This window comes from Mixophyes fleayi, chromosome 5 (assembly GCF_038048845.1).
Source record: "Mixophyes fleayi isolate aMixFle1 chromosome 5, aMixFle1.hap1, whole genome shotgun sequence".
NCBI classification, from domain to species: Eukaryota; Metazoa; Chordata; class Amphibia; order Anura; family Limnodynastidae; genus Mixophyes; species Mixophyes fleayi.
In genome coordinates, this window is record NC_134406.1 from 113,201,067 (window position 1) to 113,223,339 (window position 22,273).

The window sequence follows — 22,273 nt, forward strand, 5'->3', positions numbered from 1 at the left end:
AGAGAGCAGAGGATGGGGACAGAGAGCAGTGGATGGGGACAGAGGGCAGAGGATGGGGACAGGGGGCAGTGGAGGGAGACACAGCGTGAGAGGGGCAGTGGAGGGGGGACAGCGTGAGAGGGGGCAGTGTGAGAGAGGACAGTGTGTCTGGATGCAGAGGGGGCAGAGTTCCTGTGGGCAGAGTGTCTGGTTGCAGAGGGGGCATTTTTGCATACAACTAAATAAGTATTTCTGTCCTGACCTAAATACTTATTACAATTTTTTGACCCAACTACTTCCAAAACAGGACTGCTCAATAATTATTTTGGAGGGGGGCCTTGAAAAAATTTGGAGACTCTAAGGGTGCCGCGAACTGCAAAAGTTTGGGAACCACTGGTTTAGCGAATAGCTAAGGGGATTAGTGGAATGAATACAGCCATTTCTCCATAGTGTCAAATCCAGCTGTCATGTTTGCTGTAAAATCTGCCTTTCTGCATGTCTATTTGTTTTCAAACCCTTGTATTCAAATCTTTGTATTCTTATAATTCGTTGCTTTCCTATTTTTCTCATTCTTTACATCTTTGCTAGTATCTCTCTCTGTACTCTTGTATAGAGATACAAAAAGACGTAGACACGGTCTCAGTAATGGGGCTAAGACATTTTGTTTGACATAAGACGGACTCAGGGATACACACACTAGATTGACACAAGTCACAGAAACAGTTAGGGGTTTGGTGTTATGTGTATAGAAAATGCTGGTTTTTAAAGCAAAAAGTTTTTTGTTGTGGAAATATGATTCATGTTTTTTTAGATTGCATATCTGCTTTTTGCCTCCTGTACAAAGTGTGCCTTTATATTTATGCACAAAGGGTGGAGAGATCGCTAGAGGTTAGGCATACAGATATGCATCTCTGTGTAAAACATTGGAGTAGGATTTTTTGCCACAAGATACGACATAATGTGAAACCCTAGAAAATGTAGAATTTTCGTGTTTTATATTTTTTCACTGTTAGACAGACATATAATGGATACTGTTATATTTGAAGAAAGTGTTATAGAGATAGACCCCTTTGCCCTTCTCACTTAGCCAAGTAGCTGAATGTGGGGTACTGAAAATGCCATGTGAGGTAAAATCGATTGATATACATTGGTCTTCAGCATTTTTCTAGTCTAGGGGGCGACGTTGAGGTGACTGAGAAATCCTTTATAGCAATACCAGCACATGAGTAGGACACTACATAGAGGACTTTACACAGTGACACAGCTACCAACTGAAGTAGCTGCTAGTAAAATCCACACTTACACACATGACTATACATGGCTGTCACATCAGGGCGAACATAGCTGTCAAATAGACAGCAGGGTTTTATGTGACAGCTGACAAATTTATGGTTTGTTTTGTTTTTCGTTGTATTGTTTTAAAATGTGAACACACACACACACACAATACACATATTAGTTAATATATGAAGATTTGTGTTACCTGAAGAATGAACTGTCTGGAAGGTGAAGAGATGTGGTTAGGAGTCTGGCGGACCCTGAAGAGATGGACAAGGTAGACCAGTAGTTCCCGGAGTGTATCTTCCAGACCCAGCGGAGGCAGCACATGGTCTGGCTCAGCGGGGTACAGAAGGTATGTGCAAGCTGGTAGAAGTATATTGGGGTGCACCAGACATTTCTTCTCAAGCTAGTAGGACGGCAACGTCCTTTCTTGATTGAGAGAATGTCAGGAAGATGATACCAATAGAGCCATCCTATATCCCTCCTGCAGATGCGTTTTTCTCCAGGTAAAACAATTCCACATCATCCAATTACCACCATGCAGGATCCTCAAGTATACACTGGTGTACCAATGAAATATGTCTGGGTAAAGGTGTATTGAAATGTGTCTAAAGTATTACTATGTCATACTCTAAGCTTTTGTTATTCAATGTGATAGCCCTAGAGTTATAATAGGTGATAGGGGTATTCACGTTATTGATAATAAATGTATGAAAAACAGTGAGACAGCAACCGAGAACGTTCAAAACACTGTTTCCTGAAAAGTTACACTAACTGTCAGGATGTTGGACCGGAAGAGTAAGTTGTGGAACAGTAATTTCCTAGGCTCAGGTTATTTGACAGTCAGGTACCAGGTGTAGGCTACCAGCATCACGACTTCAAGGGTAGCAGAGACACACTGGTGCCCACTTCACCCACTGCAGAGGGGCCAACACTCAGAGAAGGGTCCAAGTGCACTCATGAATCTGTTCTGGGAGGCCTCGAATGCAGTTAGTAGCACCTGAGCCAAAGGCTAAGACAGTTGTCCAGCATGAAGTTGTAGTTTTCCTGTTCTGTGTTTCTCTCATCACATTCTCTTTTCAGGACGGTCAATTCTTTTGATTATTGACAGGTGACAGAGGCTGGTTCAGGTAATAATATTGAGGAATTGGGGATGAAGTAGCACAATTGGTCCAGCCAATTACTCTATTCAATTCAGGGATAAAGGAAAATTTGGAAACCTTGGAGCTTGGAGAAAGTGAGAGGGGCTATTGTCTGAGAAGTATTACGTCCATAAGTACGTTGACCCCATAGTTGAAGAGAGGTACACCCAGCGATGCCAGTCCAGTAATATCCGGACTTGAGCAGGCATCCTTGAGAATGATTATCATTCTTGGGTGGGTAAGGTTTTAGACCAAACAAAGTGCTGGGCGTGCTCTCACGTGCCTCAGTGATTATATCAAGTAGGATTAGTTCTCTTTCCACTAAATATTCCTGAGGTACTCGAATTATGGGTGGGAGGTTGCTAGGGGAAAAGTATGACACCTAGGTCCCTTAATCTGGAGTCTCCCAATGTTTGGCAAGCCAACCGCTATTTCACGTACAAAGAAACCTGAGTATTGGGAGACTGGGAAGAACGAGCAGACAATAGCCCGCCCACAAGTGTTTAGGAAAAGAACTGATGACATTATTAGAAGGGTGTATATTAACCCAAGCTGATGGAGATTGTATATGACATTATTGATAGACATAGGATGATGCTATTGATGAACATGAAGTATTTAAATGTATTCTGAGCTTAAAGACATGCGTTGGACGGATGAACCTGTTAAACTTGAAGAACTGTAGTAGAGTATTCTGTATAACTGATACATGTTCTATTGTACTCTGTACCCTTCCAGATAATGCATTACATGTTTTATTGTACCCTTGAAGGGCATACAAAAGGTTATCTCCAAGCTCCAGAGGTATACGGTCTATAGTAAAAGAAGAAATCGTTTTGAGGATTAAGACTCTCTCTTATGATAACTTGTTTAGATCTACAGACAGCGTGGTCATACACCAAGGGGGACTTGCATTACAGAGCAATGAAATGTGGTACTAAGATCCTGCATATAAAATCTTTAAGGTAATAGTTTATTATACTATCAAAGGGTGGAACTGTCGAAGTCGTATAATTGGATGAACGAAAGTATATTGGTTAATATTGTTTTATTGTGCGATTGCACTCAGTATGCCATGCTACACATGGCATACTGCGATCGCACGGTAACATTTAGTTATATATATATATTTCATATATTCATTATATGGATTCCATTCCACAGTGATTTATGAGCAGATAGTATTTAGTTTATTATTAGTTTATATATTATGATTCTATTATATCACTGACACTTCAGTGTTATTTAAGGTTCAGGTTTTAGGAAATGTGTCATGTCTGATATCATTTTAATCCCCTATTCATCAACAGCTGCCCGGTTCATTCGCCAAACAGATCGCATATTGCATACTCTAGTTATTGATGTTAGGGAATAAATAGTCAGAGTGATGTCAAACTGTAAAATGCTAATGGACTAGTTGTAACTGGTTTTTGGGCGGGAGACTCATCTGGAATGTTGACCCTCAGCCTTTGAGGGGGTTGTTTGAACTAGCCTATGACCTGCAGCACTCTGGACCTTCCTGATACCTGGACCTATAGAAGCAAGCCACGTCATCTGCATTCATCATCATCATCATCATCATCATTTATTTATTTATATAGCGCCAACATATTCCGTAGTGCTTTACAATTGGGGACAAACATAATAAACTAATAAACTAACTGGGTAAAACAGACAAAGAGGTGAGAAGGCCCTGCTCGCAAGCTTACAATCTATGGGACAATGGGAGATTGACACATGTGGTTAAGTCTACATTTTGCATATTGGCCCAGCCAGACTGCAAAGGTAAAAGTGACTCATAAGCTAAATGATGCTGTCACACAACAATGTTGGTCAGGGGGTAGTTGTCTTGTGTGAAATTGTGTAACAGGCGGTAACAGGCTAAAGGTAGTGAGGTTAAGAGGGTGGTTGAGGAATATTATAAGCTTGTCTGAATAGGTAGGTTTTCAGAGAACACTTGAAAGTTTGTAGACCAGAGGAGAGTCTTATTGTGCGAGGGAGAGAATTCCATAAAGTGAGTAGCCCTAAAAAAGTCCTGTAACCGGGAATGGGAGGATGTAATGAGGGTGGATGAGAGACGTAGATCTTGTGTAGAACGGAGTTGCCGAGTTGGGAGATATTTTGAGACAAGAGAGGAGATGTATGTTGGTGCAGCTTTGTTGATGGCCTTGTAAGTTAGTAAAAGTATTTTATATTGGATTCGGTAGAAGACAGGCAGCCATTGTAGAGACATACAGAGTGATTCAACAGAGGAATAACGATTTGCAAGGAAAATCTGTCTTGCCGCAGCATGCAAAATAGATTGTAGGGGTTTGAGTCTTTTTTTGGGAAGACCAATAAGGAGGGGATTGCAATAGTCAATGCGGGAGATGATAAGTGCATGAATTAAGGTTTTATCAGTGTCTTGCGTGAGATGTGCGAATTCTGGAAATGTTCTTTAGATGTATGTAGCATGATTTAGATATAGAGTCAATGTGGGGAACAAAGGATAGGTGTGAGTCAAGGATTACACCTAGGCAGCGAGCTTGTGGGGTGGGATTCATGGTCATGTTATCAACAGAGATAGAAATGTCAGTTATGCTCTTGTTGGTGGGTGGGAATATTATTAACTCTGTTTTAGAAAGATTAAGTTTGAGTTGGCGAGAGGACATCCAAGATGATATGGCAGAAAGACAGTCAGTTACATGGGACAACACAGATGTCGAGAGATCAGGAGAGGATAGATAGATTTGGGTATCATCCGCATAGAGATGATACTGAAAGCCAAAGGAACTTATTAGATTTTCAAGAGAAGCGGTATAGATAGAGAACAGCAGAGGACCTAGCACTGAGCCTTGTGGTACTCCAACTGAGAGGGGAGGCGGAGCAGAGGTGGCTCCAGAGAAATTAACAGTGAAAGAGCGATTAGAGAGGTAGGATGAGAACCATTGTTGTCTCTGTAACACTGAGTGTATATAATATAGCTGTGCTCCCACTGACTTCAGCCATTCTCTGACCACAGTATTCTAGAGTGAAATAATGTGGGTACTGGTACCCGTGGGAGCGCGGTATGTATTTATCTCTTTTTTGTATTGGCTGTACTGTATTATAATCATGTATTAATTGTTAAGCTTTGCATCTGCTTAAATAAATTACTTTGTGCCTTGGAAACACAACACAATCGCTTGGGCAATGCTTATTTGAAAACGATAGAATTACTTTAATACTAGAAAAGGGTGTAATTTCATAACCCTCATTAAATCCATTGGGGTAAGCATATTAAGCTGGTATATCTGATTTCTTGTTTGGATAATTTATTCTGGATATCCCCTCCTCTGGGGCCCAAATGGATATGTTCTATTGCTTTAAAAGTGATCTGACTTGGATCAGAATTATGTTTAGACGAAAAGTGCTTAGAAACTGAATGACTTTCTACATTATTCTTTATGTCACGAGTATGTGCCTTGATTCTTAGTTTTAACGGTCATTTGGTCTTCCCTACATATTTAAGACCGTACATACATTCTGATAGGTACACAACTGTAGTTGTCTGACAATTCATATACTGTTGATATTAAACATCTTACTGTTATCAAAGTAATGAAAAAACCTTATTTTCGGGACTGGTGTGTCTGCACATATTGCAGTGGTTGCATTTGTTAAAACCATTTAGATCCAAGAAAGTTTTATTGATTCTCTAAGTTACATCCTGTAACATACTAGGGGCTAAGGTATCTTTAAGATTCCTGTTTTTCTGGAAAATTATCTCGAGTTTTTCAGAGAGAATATTAATGTGTACTGGATCCATCCTCAGAATTTCCCAATGTTTAGTAATTGTAGACTTATTCTGCTTTTGCAGACGTTATATTTTATGATAAATGGGATACTCTCTTTCTTTTTGTCACTATTCGTATATTTTAATAGGTCATCTATATTTACTCCTTTGATCTTAGTGAGAGCACCCTCAATTATTTTCTCTGGGTAAAAACTACTAATAGTTTTTTTGCATATAGTGATAGTTGTTCTTTACAGTAGGTTTCATTACTACAGTTCCTCTTAGCATGATAAAACTGGGAGTATGGCATAATGGTTTTCCCTTTTTTCACATGTCCACTTTCACAGTGGTGATAGCTATTAGTATCTACTGGTTTGATATAATTTTTAGAAACCACTCTGTTTTCCACACCAGATAAAACTTGATCTAAGCATTCAATTTGTATGGGATCGTGTTTAACTGTAAACGTTAAGTTATACTCATTGTTGCCAATATTAGCCAAAAAGGAATTGATAGAATCTATATTGCCATTCCAAACCATTAAAGTGTAATCTATATAGCTCTTATAGATTTTGATGTGATTGGAGATGGGGTTGAAGCTCAGGACATATTTCTGTTCCCAGCTGTCTATTGAAAGATTGGCCAAACTTGGTGCAAAAATTGTCCCCATAGCTGTGCCACACAACTGTAGATAAAATGTGTCCAGGAATTAAAGAAAAATAATTATGTGCTAAAATAAATATAAATCGATCACAAATAAAATCTTTATGTGCTGAATCTAGTAATGGGTCTGGATCTAAAAATTGTCTTTACACAGCTATTCCTTGTTTATGCTCAATTGCAGTGCTTAGTGATTGAACATCAATAGTAAGCCACATATAATTAGGGGGCCATTCAAACGGTTTAAAAATCTTTCAGATGCATTGCCAATTGGAGGATATATTTCCTTAGGAAGATGTCTACGTATTCTGAGATATGAGATGCAAGCGAGTCAATGTCTGCTACAATCATTCTGCCTGGTGATTTAGTCAAGTTTTTATGGATCTTTGGTAAAAATAGAAAATCGGAATAATGGGGTTCAACACCATCAAGTACTGATACTCCTCTTTTGTTAAGATATGAAGGTGTAGACATTTGACAAATGTATCTGTCAATCGGGAAGTAAAATCATTAGTGGGATCCTACGTATAGGAATGTTCATCCTTTAGAAGTCTGTGGGCTTCCTCAACATAGTCTATTCTATTCAAAATGACCACACCTCCTCCCTTGTCTGCTTGTTTAATAGCTAATTCTTTGTTGTTTTGGAATTTTTTTAAATTTAGAGATTGTTTTGTTTTCATATATATGATTTCAAGGATCTTTATCCACCAGCTCTTGGAAGAGATCAATGTGGCTGCTCCCAGACTCAAGCGGATAAAATTTAGATACAGGTTTTAGTCCTGATTTAGAGTTATTTTCATAGTTAGAAATTGTAGCTAATTCCTTTCTAGCAAAATGTCTTTGAGAGTTAGTTTGTGGGTAAACTTGTTAATATCTATATACATTTTGAATTTATTGTTTTTTTTTAGTTGTGGCAAACGTGAAGTCCTTTTTTAACAATGAAAATTCTGATTTGCTAAGTTGGTGTTGAATAGGTCATTTTCTTTTAATTGTGGATGACCTATTGTGCATTTTTTTCCGTGCTTTTTTGTTGCCCTCTTGTCTTCCTCTTCTTCTAAGTGTCTGCATTTCATGGGCGATGCTATCCGTATTGTTTCTTTCAAATGTTTTCATTGCCTAATCTCTCATGTGGTATCACAACTGGGGATAAAAAGATCATCGCTATCGCTAGCTTCTACTCTATCCAGAGCCGTAAATCTGTTTTTAAAGGTCATTGTTTCCTGGTGAGTATTCCTGCTAGTGGTAGGGCTGGGTCTAGTTTGTTTATTTCTTTGTGGAACAGTTCTCTATGTACTGCTAGGTTTATTCATGTTCCCCACATGAGATTGGTGACTGTATTGATGGTTTGTACCTGGTATCCATTGTTTAATACTATTGGTCACATAGTCTTGTTTATCTCTAGCAATTTGTTTTTCTTTCATTTTGACTACATCTGTTTTTATTCTGTCCTATTTTCATTGGCCAGGTATTCCTCTTTATCTTTTTAAGATTCTAGTAGGTTTTTTTCCCTTGTAATTCTTCCTCAATTGTGTGAAACAATTTTATCTTTTCGTTAATGATTTCATAAGGTTCATGGAGCATTCATGCAAAATTTGATCCCATTCTTTTATGAATGATAGGTCATCTGTTCCAAAAGTAGGGGATTTATTCAAATGTAAGCCCCTCGGAATACTATTAACCTTGATATATTGTTCAAGACATTTAACGTCCCACCAAATCCTAGTGTATTTAACTAAGAGTTCTCAATGTCCCAAAACATATTATCAAGAACATTACAAGGTTGAGAATTTCAAATATTTTCATCAAAGATTCTATGACAAAGATCCGATCTTAGGTTGCTCCTATTCACATTTTTCCACATCTTAATCAAGTATGTGAAATTATATAACCAATACCAACCCAATGCAAACAAGGAGAAATAACAATCTACAGTAAAACACAGCGGTCAGTATAGTATTAGAAATGAATATATATACACACACACATATAGTATAAATATATATATAGATCAGAGCCGTAACTAGGGTGGTGCGGGCGGTGCCGTCGCCCAGGGCACAAGCCCAAGGGGGCGCAGCAGTCGCCCGCTATCTTCCCCTCTGTGGCACATAGTTAAAAAAAATAAATTGTGGCCCCCTCCCCCGACTTGTGGCACCCCTCCCCGCGACTCATGCTGGGCAGAGGGGGGGTGGGGGTCAGGTGCCATGAGAGCAGGGAGTGGCTAGTGTGGTGGCTGGTCTCCTCCATCCCTCCTCTGTGTGGCTCTGTGTCGCATGGGACGTGCACCACATGACAGGTGCCATCCCATGTGTGAAGGGGATGAAGACTGCACAGCTTGTGGATGCAAAAAGGTAAGTTTGGGGGGGGGGGGGGGTTGTAATATATTGCTTGTGTGTATATATATATATATATATATATATATATATATATATATATATTATGTGTATGTGAGGGGCCACTATGTGTGTGTGAGGGGGCACTGTGTGTGTATTATGTGTGTGTGAGGGGCCACTATGTGTGTGTATTATGGGTGTGTAAGGGGCCACTGTGTGAGTGTATTATGTGTGTGTGAGGGGCCACTGTGTGAGTGTATTATGTGTGTGTGAGGGGCCACTGTGTGAGTGTAATATGTTTATGTGAGGGGCCACTGTGTGTGTGTGTATTATGTGTGTGTATGTGAAGGGCCACTGTGTGTGTGTATTATGTGTATGTGAGGGTCCACTGTGTGTGTATTATGTGTATGTGAGGGGCCACTGTGTGCGTATTATGTGTATGTGAGGAGCCACTGTGTGTGTATTATATGTATGTGAGGGGCCACTGTGTGTGTATTATGTGTAAGTGAGGGACCACTGTGTGTGTGTATTATGTGTATGTGAGGGGCCACTGTGTGTGTGTGTGTATTATGTGTATGTGAGGGGCCACTGTGTGTGTGTGTATTATGTGTATTTGAGAGGCCACTGTGTGTGTGAGGGGCCACTGTGTGTGTGAAGGGGGGGCCCAAACCAATATCTTGCCTAGGGCCCCATGATGTGTAAATCCAGCTCTGATAGATATATATATCATGCATTTGCAAATATGTGTAGCAGAGTTCTTTCAGCAAAGTGCTAGCCACACCCCCACATTAGGTTGGCCACACCCACTTGGCAAATGTCACTCCCACTTCAATGGGGGCGCTGGTGCCCTGTCTCGCCCAGGGCACTGAAATGTCTAGTTACGGCACAGATATAGATATATAGATAGATAGATATAGATATATATATATATATATATATATATATATTCCATAGCCAAAAAACCTTACAGTTTAACATGTCTGATTTAGGTTTCTTACACACCATCTAAAATGTAAAAAAACTATTGAAACTCTTCAACTCAAACTCCAAAGAGCAATGAAATTACAACGATTAAGGCAGAATCCTTAATGGACGTGTTACTTGCGCAATACAGACATGGTATGCCAGCACATCCTGTGGTTAGCTGCAGATTCAGCACTATCATGGAATGAGATTGCTGTCACTCACAAAATGGTGGAGTTGCTAATTCACAGATTTGTGTGTTCACTGGAATACACACATGCAGTACTATTACATTTTCATAGTTTAACTTTATAGTAGCTTAGGGCCTGCGTGTCTTAGAAAGAGACAGTAGAGCAACTTGATAAAAAAGTAGAACTACAAAAACCCTGCAGAGCATTTCTCCATCCAAAACTGTGCCTGCTCCTAGAAGATACCTGCAGAACATAGATCATCACCAAACAGTATCTGCTCCCGAAAGATAACTGCAAAGCATCCCCCCTCAGCTGACAGACCCCTGCAGAGCATTCTTCCACTCAACATACTAACCCCTCCTAAGAGATCCCTGCATGGTATTCCGCCGACCAACACTGTACCTGCTCCCAACAGATCCCTGCAGAATATCCCTCCTCCCGAAACACAATACTTACTCTTGACATACCCCTGTAGAGCATTCCTCCTTCCAAAACTGTGCATGCTCCTAGAAGATGCCTGCAGTACATAACTCATCACCAAACAGTATCTGCTCCCAAAAGAATCCTGCAGAGCATTCCTCCACCCAAAACACTCCCTGCAGTCCCACAACCATTGGAAAAACTCCCAATACTATAAATAGACCTACCGCAATGAACTAAGTTCATTGCAATGAACTAAGTTCATTGCGTATCGGAGCTTCTACATTGTAGAAGCTACGATGCGCACTGAGCTTAGCTCATTGTGTATTGGAGCTCCTACATAGTAGAAGCAATTTGCGGCGGCTCTGCTCTTTTTTTGTTTCTTCAATCAAGAATGAAGAAGCGTGGATGTTACAAATGGCCAAGAAGATCAGAAGACTGCAAGCAACAAGGGAGGCTTTTTGCTCAAGAAGAAAAGAAGACATTACAAGCAGGGACTTTTGGATACAAATACTTTTGTGACATTTCAAGCAGGGACTTTGGATCTACAAATTCTTTTTGGACTTTTCAAGCCGGACTCTGGGAATTACAAATTTATTTTGGACTTTATCAAGCTGGACTTTGGATACAAATTTAATTGGGACTTGGTTTACAGCCATTTTAGGATTAAAAGCTGCTGACGATAGATGAAAACATCAGTGGTGAGTATAGGGTATTTATTAATTTTAATTAAAATATGTGGTATAAATAAGAGTGTTTACTGTCTTTATTGTGGGTTTATTATTTTTATAAAATGTACGTGGTGTTAACAAGGGTGTGGTAGTTTATTTAACATTTTCTTTTGTGGAATTACAGGTCCCAGCCAGCCCTGGGTGTCAGGGCATGTTGGCACTTGAGGTTCTCCAAGTGCCAACATGCCCTGGCTGCCATGGGTATGCTGGTGCTTGTAGTTATACAAGTAGCAGCATGCCAACACTATTTATGGCACCCTGGCTGGCTGGGACTAGTAGTTCCACAAAACAAAATGGCGTCCATTTGTTTTTTGATACTTTAATTGCCGTTATTACCCTACACCCACCGCCCAGGGGTGTAGGAAGAGCCCTAGTGCTTTCATCACTGGGCTGGGTGTCCCTAGAGGGGAGCCCGCTCATTTTTTTCGGCGGACCCCACTCCCTAGGGAATCCAGCCCAGTGCTGAACAGCTTGGGGTTGGTTTGTCATTAAGGCTGGGGGACCCCTGCCACGTGTCCTCCTGCTATAGTGCCACCAGCTCCGACTGATTTGCCTAGTGTTGGTTCCATGAAAATCAGGGGGACCACACAAAAAATTTTCCCCCGATTTTCATGGAACCAGCAGTAGGCTGGCAGTACTAGGGTTTTTAGTGACCCCTCGCTTTTTTTTTTTTTTAAATCACCACAGGAACCTCAGAGCACTTTTGAATTTCTCGCCTCCAGCTCGGTGCAGTGAATAAATTAACTGACGTCACTGAGGGGCGGGAAGTTTAAGCGGGCTCTGTACCACAGCCGCTCTGCCACCGCTCAGAGAAATTAAACTGTGAAATGAGAGCAGTGCCAGGGCTAATACTAGTATAGTGTGCCTCCAATCAGCCCCAAAACACCAACCAGCCCCCATGTACCCAATAAATATGGCTAAATTCTCCTGCTCACAGAAGAAAATTTCTTAGCGAGAGGGCCAGTCAGCGATATTTGTACTCTCAAGTGAAGCCACTCTGAGTACACACAGCACACACCTCTTTTTGACATGCGCAACGTTATGAAATCCCCTATCTTTAAAATGGGGCATATCTTACCAAATTGTAAAAGAACTGTAAACTTCTCAAACTTTTAAATCCTCAAAGGCACTCCTCAGCCCTAATAGCTTTCTTACAAAACAAACCCCAAGTCTTTAAACGCCCTGTTCACCGAGTTACGCTCTCCCAAAAAACCTAGAAAAACTGTGACTTTCGCAAAATAGGAAGTGGAAAAAAACAACGACATTTTGAAGTTTAGATTATGTTAAGTTGTCATTTTTTATTTCTGAAATTTGGCATGCAGCACCTGTGGACAGTTCTCCATTCGCATGCCAAATTTCAGCTTACTAGCTTTAATACTTTTTAAAATGTAGACCCTCAAACACCATGCCCCCCCTCTCACAGATTTCTAATGGCAGAATGTGTCCTTATAATATAATGTTTGATTAATTAACATTGTAGCGCTTTATAGTGTTGTACTGTGTGGGTGGGTAATTTTTATGAAGACTTTTTGGGGCTTTGTTTTTTTGGTTTCCACTTGGATTATGATGAATCAAGAAAAATATTTTTTTCAGAAAGAAGAAACTTTTTTTTAATATTTAATAAAGAAGAGTCTTTTATTCCATTAAACTTTTTTATTTGTCATTATACTTTTTACTTGGTATAGTGAGCATGGATCTGGGAGGAGGGGCTGCTGTTTTTGCACCTACTTCCACGGAGGCACCAGCTATGCACTGACCAGCCCAATGCTGCATCTCACTAAAGCATAGGAATTCTACGCTTATGGTATAGTGGAAACGAGTCCAGGCTTTCTGGCACATAGTGACATAGTGACCTTTGTGTGAAAACTGTTTTAAATTCTTTAATATATGACAATAACTGATCTCCACAAGCTCATAGCTGTAACACAAGGAACTCCCCAGAAAATGTTCATTTCCACCCCTTTATCTCATTATAATACGCCGTTTTTGTACAAAACAAGATATGGCAGTGTGACTTTTTTAGGAACACCTTCACTTCACCCAATGCTGCCCAACTTCTCCGTTGCCTGTGTAAACTTGTGTTCATCTTCATACTCAAACAGAACTTAAATAATTGCAGAGCTAAAGAAGGGAGACATTGTTACCAGTTAACTATTAATTCCAGACAGTCATTGGCAAACTATTGTGGCACTGAGGTTGATTCCGAAAAGTGCCCTATCTGTGTGGAGTTTGGATCTTCTTCTCATGTTTGCATGGGTTTCCTTCTACACTCCAAAGATATACTAGTAGGTTAATTGGTTTCTGACAAGAAAAAACTATTGTGTGTCATCAGCAGCAGCAGCTATTTATATAGTGCTACTAATTCCGCAGCGCTGCGAACCATTGGAGCTTATAGTCTAAATTCCCTAACATGCACACACACAGACCGACAAAGAATAAGATCACTTTATTAGCATCCAATTAACCTACTAGTATGTTTCTGGAGTGTGGGAGGAAACCAGAGCACCCGGAGGAAACCCACGGAAATACGGGAAGAACATACAAACTCGACACAGATAAGTCCATGGTCAGGAATTGAACTCATGAGCATGAGCTGTGAGGCAGAAGTGCTAACCATTAAGCCACCGTGCTGCTTATGGTTTTGCATACAGGTGGGCAGCGGCAATGTTATTTTTCTTTAATTTATACTGTTACGAAGACTTTTGAACCTGGTTTGAGACCCAACTACTATTAAACTACTTTTAACCCTGTTAACTCCCTGTTCCTGCATTGAGATGTTCCACTTTGCTGTGTGGTAGGGAATATAGGGCCTTATTAATTAACAAACGCAAAACAAACTTAATGTGCATTTTTTTTCAAAACGCATGTACATCAGTTATACAGTTATCTGTATTCAGCAAGGAGCAGCTTTAATGATACGTCTGTTGATGAATACAGGTCTAGGTCTGGAATGCTCTAACAAACAAGACACTAGGATATATCAAATACATATGGGGAATATTAAGTAAAAAACAAATGCACAGAAAAGGAGAAAAAAACAATTATTGTCACCTGTTAATAATATAGTCATGTGTTTTTGCAAACACATGTTCTAGCATGCATATACAGCCATCATCACTAGTAATTGGCACTTATTTCCGACTTGTAGTTGGAGCAAGAGATACGTCTGAAAATCACATACCTTTGAGATGCTCAAACCAAAGCTTGAATCTGACATTGTTGCGTGCTCTTGAGCTTGGCACGCAGGGCCGTCTTTCCCAATGGGCAGGTACCCGGGGTCATCACGCCCGCCCGACATCCATTGCGGAGCTCAGCACGGAGGAGGAGACCAGGGAGGGAGCCGGATCACCAGCTGACCACAAGGTAAGTATTTTTTGCTGCCTCCGATGGGCCCCCCTGGGCTGCAGGGCCCATATATATAATATTTTTTTTATATATATATATATATATATATATATATATGTATATATAGGGGCCCCGGTGCACTGCTTTGCCCGTGGGGCCAAAATGTTGATAAGAGGGCCCTGTTGGCATAGCATAGCATAGCACTTGATCATGTTAGGACTGACCAGAATAGGAAGACTTTGGCGTGAGTTGGTCAGCTTAAACATATATTGCAATATGTGGAACTAACATTCCCTGTTTTTAATATAGAACAGTACTTGATATAGCATTGATTATGTGTTTGGAGAGTGCAGAGTATCCCTGTTTTCTTGTCTACACAATGTGGGCAACCCCCTCTTGTATATATAGGGGCCCCGGTGCACGGCTTTGCTCGGGGGGCCAAAATGTTGATAAGAGGGCCCTGTTGGCACGCCCTTACTGTACATTAACTATGTGCATACGCCCATTCCCCTACCCTGACCCCAATCTAAGCAAAGTAAGAAATGGGGTGGGGGCAGGGCAGCACCCTTGAGAATGGGGGATGGCAACCGATGGGAAGGGTGTGTTGTCACATAGGGTGCCTGAGGGGGTACGTGCCGGGGGCCCATAATGTTGTTAAGAGGGCCTTGCCTAATCATCATGTAGCAAGTTGCACTGGTCTGTGTTAATAATCTTAGGTAGTTGTCATCAACAGATTTGAGCACTTTCCTTTCTTGGGCATTTACAGGGTCATTAATAATTAATTAATAAAGGACAGAGTCTGATACTTAAACTTTCGGTACCCAACCAGTCTGTACATGGTGAGTGCAGAGGACCTATGTCTGTTTTTGTTTATACAATGTAAGTCCCATGACTCTTGCACCCCATTCTTTACATTAATTAATTCCAACTTGTGTCAGGTGAGTCCCAGGTCTCCCATGGCTGCTAGTGCTAGGGAAAGACTTGCCTTTAAAAGCTGTGTGCAGGTAAGCCTTAAGCCCAGATAAAATAGCATAGCATTTGATCATGTTAGGATTGATCAGAATGGGAAGACTTTGGCGTGAGTTGGTCAGCTTAAACATATATTGCAATATGTGGAACTAACATTTCCTGTTTTTAATATAGAACAGTACTTGATATAGTATTGATTATGTGTTTGGAGAGTGCAGAGTATCCCTGGTTTTATATATATATATATATATATATATATATATATATATATATATATATATGTATATATAGGGGCCCCGGTGCACTGCTTTGCCCGGGGGGCCAAAATGTTGATAAGAGGGCCCTGGTTGCACGCCCTTACTGTACATTAACTATGTGCATACGCCCATTCCCCTACTCTGCCCCCAATCTAAGCAAAGTAAGAAATGGGGTGGGGGCAGGGCAGCACCCTTGAGAATGGGGGATGGCAACCGATGGGAAGGGTGTGTCGTCACATAGGGTGCCTGAGGGGGTACGTGCCTGCTATGCTTAAGCATTGCAAGAATTTTAATTAGTTGCAGTGAATAAAATAGAAAATATTAATAATAGTTACCTGCTTGTGCTGCTGTTATGAGAGCAGTGTTCCCCTCATTGTCTTGCCAGTTCACATCAACATGAGGGCATTGTGATAAAGCTATTACTATATCCACATACCCTTGATAGCATGCAACAAGAAGGCCAGTCTGTGAAAAAAAACACAAATACATTTAGACTTCAGTAGTTCAACAAATAAAATCAATGCATTGTTTGTATGTACCTGTATAACAATGTGATTTGTAAATAAATATATCCAATTTCATGTAAAGGTCACCAAAATGGTTTAAATTGAGAAACTGGTGTTAAATGTTACTAATAATTTATTTTTATTATCATCGAAATTATCATTAAAAGTGGACAATGTTGCTGAACAAACTTAAATACATATTCAGACTGGCTGAAGTTGTCGGTTGGGTACCGAAAGTTTAAGTATCAGACTCTGTCCTTTATTAATTAATTATTAATGACCCTGTAAATGCCCAAGAAAGGAAAGTGCTCATATCTGTTGATGACAACTACCTAAGATTATTAACACAGACCAGTGCAACTTGCTACATGATGATTAGGCAAGGCCCTCTTAACAACATTATGGGCCCCCGGGCAAAGCAGTGCACCGGGGCCCCTAGATATAGATATAGATATAGATATATAGATGTATACAGAAACAGATATAGATATATAGAGATAGAGATAGATAGATGTACTTGCTCAGTGACCCTTGAAGATTTTTTTGCAGGCTTTTTTTCTTTTGCAGGATTATTTATTCTCATTAAGAGCCGTGCCTATGGGGCCCCCCTGCCCGATGGGGCCCCTGGGCAGCTGCCCATCATGCCCATCATGCCCAATGGAAAAGATGGCCCTGTGATTAGGGCAAAATAGCAAGTTGGGCCAGAAGATGGCAGTTGTGATTCAAGGCACACACGCTGAAGGCAGTGTCCTGGTGACATTTATACTACTTGCTCATGAAATGTGATGCAATTTCTCCAAGGTGTTGATAAAAGTAATTTACAGTGAACTGGCTAAGACAAGGGTAAGTATAGCAGCAACTGTAGGTGGTTTTGTTAATCTGGGTAGGGGGGATATTTTTTTAATTAAAAAGACATTATTCAAGCCCTTCATACCATTTATTAACAAGGTCACCTGACTCTCAGCCCTCTTCAGGTTTCCTATGTTAGGTCACAAAACCTGAATACCATATTTTTATCTACTACTATCCCCAACTATTTCCTATTTCGGTAATGCTGGCTGTAGGGAGTGATGTTTATATTATTATTATTATTATTATTATTATTATTAGTTATGTTTATTCAATTTTTTTCTATAATTTTCTTTAGAATATAAGAAAAAATATATATTTTGGTCGATCAGATAAAGGATTTAGCTTTTTGCATACATGTACATTGTATTTTTGGATTATTTCTGGACTATGACATGGAATTGGGGCATGGCTGAATGTTGGGAAATATGCTAAATATACTGATTTAAAGATCAATATAAAGATTTTTCCCAAAAAAACACAGAAATGTGCAGAGGAAAAGTGACACACACAAAGATGTTTTCATCATCAACAAAGTAATAGGTTTTTCATTGTTTTTTACCGTGCGATTGCGATTAATACCCCACGTGTTATGATGCCATAACACACACATTTACATTCACACTTACACTTGTAAATAATACACATTTATTAAGGTTCCAATCCACATTTATTGATTTATTAGTAAAATGTATTAGATTGTTTATTTATGCATAGATAATACTACAGTAAAGGTATTTATGGTTCAGGTCTTGTAAAAGGTAAAGAGTTTGGTCTCATATTAAAGTTTATTTCACCAGCATTAACCCGGTTTGGACCGAGTAGCGGTCGCATCTAGTGGTCGCAAGATATAAGTAATATAAGATAAATACTCAAAAGTACTTTGTGTGTGGGTCAGTTTGAGCTGGTTATTCAGAGGGAAGACACGTAGATAACAGTTGGGGGAAGTTACCCCTCACCCTTCATTAGGATCAAATGAACTGACCTATGACCAGCAGGCAACTGGAATATCATTAACCCTAGACCAATTAAGACCTCACTAAGTGTTATCTGTATACATAGTGACATCATCAGTGTTTTTCCTATACTGAAACTGCATATAAGCAAGCTGCTCCCCCAGCTAGATCTCTTAGCCTGACTACAGACAACATGTCTATCTTTTCATGGGTCCGGGTGAAGCACTACTTAACATGTAATGTATTCGGTTTATGTTTATACTTTCCTGTTTGATTATAATATCTTTTATTGTTTGATTGTAACATCTTTTATGCATTATGATGGCTTGCTGTAAATCCTGCTATATTTTGCAATTAAATATCTTTGTGCGTTGGAACCACAAAAATCGCATTGGACAATGATTATTTGTAAGCGACAAAATGACTTTAACAATTCGGAAGCTCGAAAAGGCCCTACATTGGTCATGGTTTCGCAATTCCTACGGATTTCGGTTTACCAACAAAGGGTGGGACATTATATACGGATGAGAACGCAAATATTTCTATGCCTTTATATCATCTAGTGTTGCTAAACTGATTATCCGCCTTGTGTAATTCATTAAGTTATAGTGAGAACTTAAGAACAAGAAAGAAAAAAAAAGTTTCTTTTCATGTCATTTTTGCGATTTAAACGTGCGTGGTTTGTTTAGCATACGTATATGCTTCCCTGCATTGCCACATGTTTAAGCAGTTGCATTGATAGATCGTCCTAATTGCTTGATTGTAACATATTTTATGCATTATGATGGCTTGCTGTAAATCCTGCTATATTTTGCAATTAAATATCTTTGTACGTTGGAACCACAACAATCGCATTGGACAATGATTTGTAAGCGACAAAATCACTTTAACACTTTTAATGGGACACATTTTAGGGTGTGGTACAAATTAATGGCACTGACAATCCCGACAGAGTTTATAACTACAAAATAACACTGAAAAGTATAACTGCGAGCACATGACAATATCGACTTACCATATACCAGGAAGTCTTTGTGTCCGGCACCTTTAATTATGCACAGATAGAAAATGCAACTTTCATTAATATCTACATGAAGAAATTACATAATTTCTAATAGACACTTTGAAAACTGCAAAAATTTCTTCTGGCGCTTAATATGGCTATAGGAACAACTCATAAATTGCAAGAGGTCTGGCGCCTGCAAATAAAATAGTAAATAAGAAAGATATATGCAACCGTGAATCTGTGACCACAAAGAGCCATATACTAAGGTTTAAAGTTTAACACTGTTTTTTTTATATAAATCAATAAAATTCTAAATGCATAAAATCTAACACTCTAATACCACATGTGGAACAATTGAAACTACATGCACATACTAAAATTCCAAAAACACTCCAATTCGGAAAGGAGTGTAATTAACTGGGCTCTAGGTTCTCTGGAACCTCTCAGAAGATGAAAAACAGTCAATCACTATGTAGCGGTATTTGGACTCCAAAAGGCAGGACAATTAGTCCAACTGCATGCACTTTATTCAATCACAGAGAATATCACCATAGTGATTCACCATAGTGAATTATGAATCGCTCTCAGAATTTGAACAGTCACAATAGAACTCCAGAAAAAGATAGAACCAATATTCCAATCCGGTACACTGTATATAGTGATACTTTCAAGTGTAGATGGCTCTTCATAATATAACAGACAATTGTGCTCCAGAGATGTTCCTCTAAAAATATAAAAAAAAATTCTAACCATTCGCATGATATACAAGTTGCCCTCAAAGAATTACGATCAGAGCCCTCCATAATTATTAAGAATGCCGATAAAGGAGGTGGTGTTGTGGTCCAGAATATGTTAGATTATAAGAAGGAAGTTTCCAGACAATTGGATAACAGGACTTTTTATAAAAAATTATAGAAGAATCCAATTGAGAAGTATAAATTGGAATTGAAGTATATTTTAGACCTTGCCGTGGATGACAGGGTCATCTCTACGGATGTATTTGGGTTTCTGTTTGTCACTCAACCTATAACACCCATTTACTACCACCACCTTCTAAAATTCACAAGCACCTTTCTAATCCACCAGGGTGTCCCATCATCTCTGGTATGGTCACTTACAGCTAACTTATCAAGTTATGAAGATTTTTTCTTGCAGCCTCTGGTTACTAAATTGAGGTCCCATATCCGAGACTCCGCGCATCTTTTAAAATTGATACAGGATAAAGGGTGGGAGGAAAACTTTGCATTCTTAGCCCTGGACATTGAGTCCTTATATACAAACATTCCATATGATAGATGTCTACAGGTTATTGAGAAAGTATTACGTACACAAATTGAGACCTCTTTGGAACACCAGAGATCCCTTGTAAACTCTATATTCCTTATATTATCACATAATTATTTTTTATTTGATGGTGATTATTTTTTACAGGTGATGGGAACGTCCATGGGGAAGCGCTTCGCCCCGAACTACGCCGACCTGTACATTGGGGACTTTGAAGAATCCCGTGTGTGGGACGGCGAGTTCTGGGTAGACCTCGTCTTCTATGGCTGTTATATAGATGATATGTTTTTTATATGGAAGGGAGGTGAAGAACGGGCACTGGATTTTGTTAATTCTTTAAATAATGATTATAATTTGAGATTCACCCAAACTTATTACACCACACAGATTGAATTCCTTGATTTGACCCTCTCATCTACAGCGGGGTCTATTTCTACTTCTACTTTCTTTAAAAAAGTTGATTGTAGCAACTATTTGCATTACTCTAGTGCCCATTATACAAAATGAAAGCAAAATATTCCTAAGGGGCAATTCATGAGTCTCCGTAGAAACTGTTCAAACTACGAGGTATTTTTACAACAAACAAAGATAATGTCTGATAATTTCATAGATCGCGGGTACCCTATAACTCTCATTTCTCAGGCCTTTGAGGCAGTCAAAAATTTGGACAGAAACAGTCTCTTAGGTCCTAATGTTCTTAAGATTAGAGGATGTAACCCAGATGGAGATGGGACAACAGGAACACTACGAGTGTTGTTAATGGTAGGAATGCTAATAATCATGAATGGTCATTTATTTCTAAATATAGCAAATTGTCATTTCACATTAAGAAGATCATCTGCTCCAATTTGTCACGGCTCTGAGGTTTTTTGCAGATCCCCTGCCTCACTATCGAGGATGGTGGAGGCAGATTACACTGATATTCACAGGATAAGTTCACGGCTTACAAGCATCAATAATAACACAGAAGAAAGTAGTAGTGCTGCAACGTAGTATATTGAATGTTGGTACAACAGGAATATATATATATATATATATATATATATATATATATTGGCAGAGATGAATACACGGCAGTTAGTAGTAATGCAAACACAATTCACATATGCCACTTCATAGTCGGTAACCCTTGGCAACAGCATGAGATGAGATGATATACAGTTCAACGCAGTGATGATAAACAAGAACACTAGGATCCAGTAGAGAACCTCACAGCAGATGAATGTGAATCACTGGTACAGCATACAGTCCAAACAGAGTAGTATATAGAACTTAGCTGATCCGAGAGTAGAGATGACTCAACATAGCAGGTGGTCCTGGAATCGCTGATTCTTATTAAGTAAAGCAGTAAGCGTTAAACATCACCCAAGGACTTGGATGAACACTGACACATGCAGTAGAATGTTGCCCAGAAGTAGCAGAGACGTGAGTAGTATCTAAATCATGCGTGGAACTACAGGTAGCAGGATTTGTTGTAACTACAATGGTAAGTTCGCTGTAGTATTGAGCAACTGAACAGAGACACGCAACTTGAGCCCAAGTACTAGCCACTGGTACAAAAAGTAGTTCACAATAACATTCCAGTAACCAGGTAACAGCAGAGTAAGGATAACCCGTGTCAGACGTGGAACTACAGGTGACAGGTAACTT

General features: G+C 39.5%; 1 protein-coding gene across 2 annotated transcripts in view; it reads right to left on the reverse strand.

Annotated features, from left to right (window-relative positions):
* ANKRD33B (ankyrin repeat domain 33B) overlaps positions 1-22,273 on the reverse strand; it is a 186,912-nt gene that overhangs the window by 90,226 nt on the left and 74,413 nt on the right. For both annotated transcript variants that reach the window (XM_075212712.1, XM_075212711.1), the window contains exon 2: positions 16,358-16,487. In XM_075212712.1, coding sequence (XP_075068813.1) covers positions 16,358-16,487 — 130 coding nt within the window. The remainder of the gene's footprint in view (positions 1-16,357; positions 16,488-22,273) is intronic.